The sequence below is a fragment of the Lytechinus variegatus genome, chromosome 14, assembly GCF_018143015.1.
Source record: "Lytechinus variegatus isolate NC3 chromosome 14, Lvar_3.0, whole genome shotgun sequence".
In the NCBI taxonomy this organism is placed as follows: domain Eukaryota; kingdom Metazoa; phylum Echinodermata; class Echinoidea; order Temnopleuroida; family Toxopneustidae; genus Lytechinus; species Lytechinus variegatus.
In genome coordinates, this window is record NC_054753.1 from 20,570,650 (window position 1) to 20,580,663 (window position 10,014).

The following is a 10,014-nucleotide window of genomic DNA, read 5'->3' on the forward strand; positions in this document are numbered from 1 at the left end:
TAATGTGTTACTGGCTCCTGATGTCACTGGTTATACATTCAAAATAAATTCATCTAATAGCTACGCATAGTCACTAATAGTGGTGCATTCACGGCGTCAAGAAACACATATTATTAAATAAAACAAACCTTATACCGAAATTAAAAAACTATAAGTTTTGTAATCAATTTACTTTTAAAATACTCTTTCCCCAATGATAAACTGAGTCGTTTAAAACATAAGTCATAACTATACACAAGAGAATGTCAGAGACCAACCCCTGAGAGTGCAGTAACTCGATAACATGCATTTATAATATATAAATCGTGATATTTACACAAGAAAAAAAATTATACATCAAATTCAAAGTACAATTACATGTTTTTAAAAGAAAATTACCAAAAATCGACCTGGAGTTGCCCCTCTACGTTAAAGGTGATAACCAGGTCTTTCGAATTATTGCATAGAAGTTTGGGTTGCTTTTTTGCACGTTTCTTTTTTTTTTTAAGGCTGCTTTCATGATCTTAAACTTTTGGGGATAGAGATTGCTGGAATGTTCTTGAAAAAGCAAATAAATGGTGTCAATTGGGGGATCTGGTGGGTGTTCCATAAAGCTGTTCGTAAGTTAAAAGCGACTTTAAGAACGACTGGTGATCCTTTCTTACGCACTAAATCATCGTCAATGGTGTCTACCATTTACCAAAGAAAGGATCACCAGTCGTTCTTAAAGTCGCTCTTATCTTACGAACAACTTTATGAAACACCCACCTGAAGCGATCGTGGCTACATATATACTTGAATGTAAACAGAGAAAATCTGGCACTGAACACTTGAGTATATGAGTCGAATAGCAATTGAACGTTTAAGTTAATCTAGAATTAAAGATAGTGGAATCTATCTTTTTGAATTTTCTCTAAATAATTCTTAGAAAGACTCTACACATTAATATAACGATAATGGACGATTTGTAATTATACTTTACACCGTATACAATACATTCCTATATGCAATATTATGTATATAATAATTGAGATAAAGTTTGTATTTATACACGCATATATTGGAAAATGAATATAAATTATATATTCACATCTCCACCTGTTCACTAATTTTTACGAAACCATGGTAATTAAGACTATCCATATCACATTAAGTGATTCTATCATTGGATGAAGATATCACATGGTAAGTAATATACATGTAATACTGAATATCGACACGTGTTCAAGTAGATTTGTAGCAGGATGAAAGCATGTCAGTCTCCATACTACATGGTGAGATATAACGTAGATTACAGTGATACCTTGATGAAATATAACTTCTTGTCACAAGCAAAGGCGAGCATGTCTGGGGAGAGGGAAACCAAGTAACACCAATTCCAAACCAATGTCATATCAAGTGCATTGAATTCAAATCTTTCCTTCAGGTTCAGACCATCAAGATCATAGAGTCTGATCACGACGCTATTATTCTTCCTATCAACACTCGCTACATACACCCTGTCCTGCTCATCCACGGTAGCATACATGTCGACACCCTTTGGAGCTTGTAGAGACTCACCAGCATTCCCATCCCTGTCATAGACCGTCACCACGCTTGGATCGGCATTACATGAACTCGTAACGATCAAACCCGTCCTGGTGATAGATGCCTGCTCCGTTTTGTGCTTTGTTTGAACAGTGTGTTTAAGAGTGGATCCTGTCGGGTCATAGATATAGACTTGTTTTCCATAGTTAGTAATGATGATTTCATCTGTTGGACTCCTGTTAACTCTGAGAAAAATTCCATTGTCTCTCACGTGAATTGTTGCTTTCCTGGAGCCAAGGGGAGAGTAGATGTGGGCTTCTGTAGAACCAATAGACACGCATAACGCCCCGTCCCGTTGCAAAATCAGATCATAACAATTCATGTCATTTAAGGCTAGTATGTTACTATATCGCTGCTTTCCACCATTTGAATCAATGATATCAATACCTCGTGCAGTCTCCCCATACCCGATAGCGACAGTGCTATTTGAGTACCGTGCCATACCGTACATCTCTCCCCGTAGATCAATATACTGAATGACTTCCATCTTGGGATCTGATCCTGAGATGCTCCCGAGGTCAAGACGAGTATCATCTGCTGGTTTGAACCTCTTCCGATTTGCTTTCTTCTTAATAGCTTCCGCAGAAGTGTGATCGGTAACCTCCTTCAGCATGGCATCCAGCTCCTCACAGAGCAAGATATGAGCAGATAGAGAGTCTGTCTCAAGATGACCCAGTCTGTCATTATCTACCAAAGTAATTGAACTACAAATACTCTTGATCCTCTGACGATCTTTTGACTTCAAGACGTTGAGGTCGTCATCAAAACTATGCTTTAAGGCATTTATTTGCTCGGTAAGATTTCGAAGATTTTCTTCCAGCTCCTTGGCCTTGATGCTGTAGGCTTGCCTGACATCATCTAGTAGTGTCTGCACTGCTGTGTGTACCTCATGACGTTGTATTTCTATGTTCTGAATATTCTTCTCCAGCTCTGCTTTCTTGTCGGCACATCGCTGAGCAAGGTCTGTCACCTACGAATTGAAAGTGATAAGTAAAAACAGCGAGTTAGACCTGGAAATATTCCATAAAGGCGAATATAAGGAATGCTAATACTCTAAAAACAAAGAAATCATACAGAATGACATACGACAATCTGAATAAGCTTGAAGAGAGACAGCATATAATTACAAAATTGTTTGTCATTGAAACGATACGATAATAATCATTAATGCTGTTCAACATAAAGAATGAATAACAAAATTAAATGCAACAACATTTTAGATGCTGATGATGGTATTACAAATTATTCTATGTCATTGTCAATCTGTATTCAACACCATCTATATTTTTATTTTATTAATCAATATTCTTATTCATTATATCATTATTATAGCTATCATTATTCATGTCATCATTAGTAGTAGTATCATCATTGATATTTCATTATTATTATTATCTTTATTTTTTATTTTTACTATTACTGTTCTTAATATCCTATATATCTTGATATTGTGATTATCATCATTATTGTCATCACAATCATAATCATTATTAAAAGTGGTATGATCTTTGGTGTTTATTCTTTAATTTTTAATTCTTAAAATTTTAATTCTTTAATCATTTAATTTTCATCATGTTCTGCTCAATGATCGCCCCCAATAGTTATAAACATGTTAAATCTATACCTATTATACACACTTAAAATGTTGGGCAACATACTGTCCACTGTGTTGGGTAATGTTTGTAAAAATATATATACATGCTTATATATTCTGGACAATTATCCAATTGAGCAAATCTATTACCCAATTTTTATTTTTCATTACCCAATCTGGACGATTTTAACCAAGAGTAGTATAGATAGTACGTTGCCCAGTGATGGTTAAAAATTCGATCTTCTTGCCCAATCTTTTTAAAAGTCTACGCTCTAAAAATGTTGCCTACATTTTTGCACAAGCTGTTTAACCACACACTACTTGTTTAAACAGTTTTTTACCTGTTTAAATCATATAGCTAAGTCTGATTTTATTATTCTCAATCAAAATTAAGCATTTTTGTATGAAATTCTAAACAACTATACTCTAAGATTTACATAGTAAACAGCGATATATACAGTAATTTTAAGCAGGGTTTTTACTGTGATAATCATGAATAAATTTACCTTCCGTCGCAAATCCTGCTCAAAGTCAACCTGGTTTTTGATTTCATGAGCTTTATGACCAACAAGTACGCACTTGTGACATACATGAACCTTACAAACCTCACAAAACATGTCCTTGTTCTCTGGTTTGTGGATGGAACACTTCTCGAATAAATGACCAATGCTGACCTTCCCTTCGATGACATCATCCATGGAGACGATCTCATGACCGTCAAACAACGCGGTAAGATGTTGATGACAATGTAAGCACTCATCACACATATAACAATTACATGTTTTGCAGAATGATACAGCGTCTTTCAGAGACTTGCAAGCGGTGCATTTCTGGCACATCTCAAGGACAGCATTCATCCCTCCACACTTGGCGTGGTAATCGTCTACGCATCCGTTGATGGAGACATTGAGGCGGAGATCATCGACACGGTTGGCAGACAACTTGGTGATCTCCCTGCAGAGAGGACAGACCATGTGATCAAGGTCCTGGTGGGTTAGATCGTATTTCTTGAGGCATCGCCTACAAAATGTATGTCCACATGAAGTTAAGATTGTCGCCTCGACAAATATATCAAGACATAATGGACATATCAGGTTCGGTGAAGAGCTTGATGCTTTCTCTGATCCACACTTCTCAGCCATCGCTAAATAAAGAGATCTAATTAAATCCAACCACAAGAACTATCACATTACAACGAAGCCAACAGTGCATTTCGATACAAATCATTCGTAGTGCTGCAATTGTAAAAGTACACTACTGTGAACTGAAGTAGGAACTTTCTATTAATAGAACTGGGTATTCCCACCTACCTTTGAACTTGGCAGCGTTAAGTATGCATAATTTCATCGAAAGAGGGATTTTTTTCATTCCGCTTATATAATATATTTAGTACACATTGATCCAAAAGCCTCGTATTACTTTTTGATTACAATCAAAGGTAAAAGCACACTGCTGCGCAGTATAAACTTCCTAAAAATAGAAGTGGGTATGATAATTATATATCAATAGCATGTATGGTGCTGACTCCATGTGACTACCTGATGACTATGTCATCGGAATTGTTCTTCCACTACAAACTCTTGTCAGTTTTATCTATTACAAAGGTTGATAAGCCAGAATGCAGATATTCCTATTTTCAACTGATTATCTAATTATTCGAGATTTATCGATCCGTGCTGGTCTTGGCATTGTTTGACTGAAGCAACACAGCCAAGAAGCTGTTTAAAACATGTATACATATACCACGCTGTTTTGCTAAATCAACTTTACAAGAGTTGTTTAAACGTTGTTTAAAGTCTGAAACAACATTAATAAATCAAGCATGTTTCTTTAAACCGTTTAACAACTACTGTGAGATTCATATAGTAAACAGTCTTGTATTAAGAAACCCAAAACTTTTTACTGTGAAGGACTTAATTTGATCGTGGTGTTGGATACTGCACTCTAAAAACGTGATTATCAGTGATTGCCATATCAGTTGCACCCAGCTGACTACTGGTCTAGTCAATTTGACTGATTTGTTTTAAGAGTATTGGCGCTTTAATTTGTATTTGAAACCAAACAATATTTCAATGTAGAATGTGATCTGGAAAATTAGTCACGTGATAATACCTGGAAAAGAAGATCTTTTAAAATGATTGTTTTGGTTGAAAGGTTCTTTAATATATAGTCTCAATGAGAAAAAAGGGTAGATTTAAAGAATCATTTACCTATTAAAAATGACAGATTCAAAGAAAGCTATAATCTAATTAATCTTTAAAACACATAGCGTGATATGTAGGAGCTTATGAACGTTTTCCTCACATTTCAAAGGGAGTTACTTGTAGATTAATAGGCCGTAGGGTAGTCACATAATAATGGAAGGACTGGTAATTTCTTTCGGCCCCCTTTTCTTGCTACGGCAGCAGATCCCAAGGGATATCATTATCCCCTTTATTCAATCACCAACCAGTACCCCCCCCCCCCCACCTCCCGTTTCCTAATCCCCTCATTTCATGCAGGCAACGTTTAAATATTAAATTCCAGTTCCCTAGCACCCCCCTCCCCTTGAAGAGGACCATATAGTTCTTAAATACTTTCCTTTTCATATCAACTTCAATTCTTAATTGCTTGGAGACATGGTTTCAGATTTTGGGCCCGCATTGTGTAAAAATGAAAACTGATCATTTTTTCATATAATTTTCGTCTTCATGTGCAAAAATCCCCGACTGTATGATTTGATATTTCCACTATCATGACTATTGTAAAATCTCTATTTCTCTATCAAGAAGATATTTCATTCATAGATTACGTGACTTTAACGATCAAGTTGCCATCTTTAGAGTAATCTCTGTGTAACTCATTGCGGGATCTTTTTCTATATCATTTATAATTTAATATATGTGTAAGACAGATCTTATTCGGTTAAAAAAGATATTAATCTTTAATTTCTGAGTCTGTATATTGATATTGTTTTGTGTAATTGTGATTTTATGTTCTTCTTTATATTGTTTTTAAGAGAAATTATTCATTCATGTTTTGTTATATATAAGAATAATTGTAGAAGGATTGTGAAAGCAGTTACATTAATCTATTAGTTATTTCCTCTTTAAGAATAGCCTAGAATGATCAAGTACATTCCACAGCATGTTTGTAAGAACGTTCCAGAATGTCTTTTATTATGCAGTCCTTGCCTCTTTAAAGGCCAAGGAGTTTTATTGTTGAATAGGGAAAAGCCAAACAATAGAATTGTATTGGTAGTGGAAATGAATAGGCTTAGCTCTGTTATTTACACATGTTGATTTCAATGAGGTCATTCAAGAGTCTTCTGGATTTTGACTGCTCCTGAAAGGAGAAAGTTCTTTTGGAAGGCAATCCTAGAACTTTCCATTATAGTGAATTCTAGAAGGATAGCTGTAATGAGTTTATAAAGCTGCAGTTTCTTTAAGGATATCATCACATCATATGAGAGCAGGAGATCACATCATATGAGATCACTTCACCAGATCATATCAGTTTATTTCCACCTGGAATATCTATATTGTGTGGAATTACTTGCCCACCATCAATGAACTGTTTGCAGTTATTTTGAGAGAGAAATTATCAGGTCTCATCGAGATCATCAACATCATCAACCTGTTCAATGAACACGCTTCAACCCATGGATTGTTGAAATTGACTGTTAATCATCATCACCATCGTCTTCACGGACATTTCTACTCGTTACAGTGACTTTTATTATTCATCGGACTTCAACATCAGTTTCATCATCGCCATCATCAATAAGGAATCTTCCCAGCCTACCTGGAATATATATTGGACTATAACAGTGAACTATAACCCTGGATTGTACATCAGACACTTCAAGAGATTAATGTAAGATTATTTGGTTTTATTTCGTTTATGTATAATTATTTCCTGTAATAAAAAAGGAAAATTTAAACTTTATATATATTTAAAAATCTTCTTTAGTATTTGTTGCAGTATCGTAACAGTTTCATTTCTGTTTTCTAAAATTTTTCTGTCTACCTTCCTCTCCTATAACCCTACGCAACCATTGATGGAGACATTTAGGCAGAGATCATCGACACGGTTAAGAGACGTTAAGAAATTATTCAGTTATTTTTTATTTGTGATAGTTCTAAAGATTTCTCTCCTTATCCTTCTATTCATGTTTCATTTCTGGTATTTCTAAAGATTTTCTGTTTATATAATTCCTCTCCTATAACCCTACGCAACCGTTGATGGAGACATTAAGGCAGAGATCATCGAAACGGTTGGGGGACAGTTGAGGGACGTTAAGATAAATTATTCAGTTATTTTTCATTTGTGATAGTTCTAAAGATTTCTCTCCTTATCCTTCTCTTCTCTTTGATTCTATCTCTGGTTTCATCTCATGTACTCCTGATCCACTCCTCCCATATTCTACCCCCCCCCCCTCTCTCTCTCTCTCTTTCTCTTCCCCTTCTCCCCCTAACTCTCTCTGGGTGCGTTTATTCGACACTTTTTTACCCTAGAATCATGATTCAAATCACGATTCTGCAGAATCACGATTGCGTTTAGTCGAAATTGAATATAATCATGATTAGAATCACAAACATGAAACACGAAAAAAGGGGCGTTTGGAAAGACGTTTCTGTAGAATCACGAACGAAAAAGGTCGTATAAACGATATCGTGATTTGAATCATGATTCTATGACGTCATTGTGTCGTGCTTCTTCCGGGTTCGACTCAAAGGCGCGCGCTGTGTTTCGTGCAGGTTAATTTTCGTGTAGCAGTATTGCCAGCATTTAGGAATTATCATTCTGTGTATTGTACCCCCGGGGTTGTACTGTAGCGTCATTTGTATATTTCATTGTTTTCATCAATCATTTCTTCAAGTTCCAAAGGCACAAATTGGACTGATCGACGATGAATTAACTCAGGGCTCTGCTTGTGCTTTGGCCCGTGCTTTGGGCTCAGCCTGAAGCTTACCGGGATTCACAGAAATAAGACGATCCTTTTCAGCGGCGCTTGCGAGGGAGGGATTTCAACGGAGATGTGGCACCGCCTGTCGAGACAAAATTAACAGAATTATTGCCCAGTTCAGGACCATCATAGACAAGAAAAATCGATCGAGAGGTGGGAGGGAGGATAATGACCCCTTCTGGTTCCCGATCAAAAACAATATGAGGTACAATACACGGAATTCTGGAAGTAAAAGATTTATTTTTCGGAAGCCGAGTAAGCGTTGCACTTGCACAAACGTTTGCTCGTTAGCTCCGGCGGCAGCAAAAATCTAGCAGCCGACGTGAAGTTAGAAACACGTGCGAAAATGTTGACCTATACTTCCTGGGTCAAACTGCGCACTGTGATGCGCACTGGATCTGCCCGAATTCAGGGAGAAACAGCGTTAGAAAGATGGTCGTATAAACGCTGATTCTGTCGGATCGTGATTCATGCTGCTGTTTTGAATCATGATTCAAATTGTGATTCAAATCATGATTCTGGGTCGAGGTCGCATAAACGCAGCCTCTGATTGCCTCTCTCTCTCATCCTTTCTAGTTTGCATTCAAAGTTTGAACAGACTCGATTCAAATTTATGATATTCAGAGTTTAATGAATATTGAGAAAAACATAGGTTCAATTAAAAGAAAAACGATATAACAAACCTCCATAATTATGTGCTCGATCTACTTCGGGGTTAATGTGATTGGGTAGCTTTTAGAAAGCAACTAATGGGCCTAGTAACACAAAGGTTAGCAATTAAGCGCACGCTTGATTTTAACGATTGATGATACATTATAGTCAATGCAATCAATCGTAGAAAAATGTTCTACGATCATTGCTAAGCTTTGTGTATACGGGCCCCCGGTCGACTTCCCCTCGTTTGTTGTTTTTATATCTCATAAAGCCATCGTAAATCCATTTGTTTTCATTTTTCTCTTTTGTTTTGATAGAGCTACTCTACTACACATGGAAGTCTACGTTAGCGAATGAAATGATCGAACATTAAAATTTATTGATAATGTTAAATTAAACGGATTTATATATTTACAAATATTAATTTTACAAATATAAATCAGTCAGCCTATCGATAACATATTAATTTCTGTATTTTCATGCTATTATACTACTTTTTCCATGTTTTCCGAATGCTGTAAAAAAAATGGGCCTGAATAAGTGAATGAAACAATCAGGGGAAAAGTATTATTTCATGCGGCTGTATCGATTGTATTTGCGATATACGATGACTTTCACATCCTACCGGGTCCAGAGTGACAAAGTGTGGATAGACGCCTCGCCAAAGGACGCCAGACCGCGGTGGAATTCGCACACACATCCTCTGTTTACAAGGCGAGAGTCAAAACCACTACACCACGGCTCCTCAACACTATAATTTTTTCATTAATTTACTTTTAAAGTACTCTTTCCCTTTGGATAAACAGTACTGGAGTCGATCCGTGACGTCATACTCTTCAATTGGGGGATGAAACAATAGGCCACCCCCCCCCCTTGAACAAATTAAAGATTCACAACACAAATCGACACCCATGATAAACAGAATCGTTCTAAACAAGGTACTAAAAAAACAGATACAAGAGAATCTCATAGAATAACCTCTGAGAGAGCAGTAACACGATAACATGCATTTCTAAAATATAAATCGTGATATTAACACAAGAAAAAGGTCACTTTTACATCAAATTCAAAGTACAATGAAATATTATTAAAAGAAAATAACCACAGATCGACCTGGAGTTGTCCATCTATGTTAAAGGTCTCTTGAATCATCGTATAAAGGTTTTTAAGCACGTTTTTATTAAAGAAAGGCTGTTGTCATGATTATAAACTCGCAATCGAAAAGAATTCCGCATTTGGGGCTTGTACTAAA

At 36.2% G+C, this 10,014-nt stretch overlaps 1 protein-coding gene across 1 annotated transcript; it reads right to left on the bottom strand.

Annotated features, from left to right (window-relative positions):
* Positions 1 to 1,144: 1,144 nt before the first annotated feature.
* Positions 1,145 to 4,395, bottom strand: LOC121428020 (E3 ubiquitin-protein ligase TRIM71-like). Its single transcript, XM_041624598.1, has 2 exons — positions 3,667 to 4,395; positions 1,145 to 2,536 (listed from the first exon to the last, which is right to left on the bottom strand). Exons 1-2 carry the CDS (start codon positions 4,300 to 4,302, stop codon positions 1,271 to 1,273), a joined length of 1,902 nt encoding a protein of 633 aa, XP_041480532.1. The 5' UTR covers positions 4,303 to 4,395; the 3' UTR covers positions 1,145 to 1,270.
* Positions 4,396 to 10,014: the final 5,619 nt, after the last annotated feature.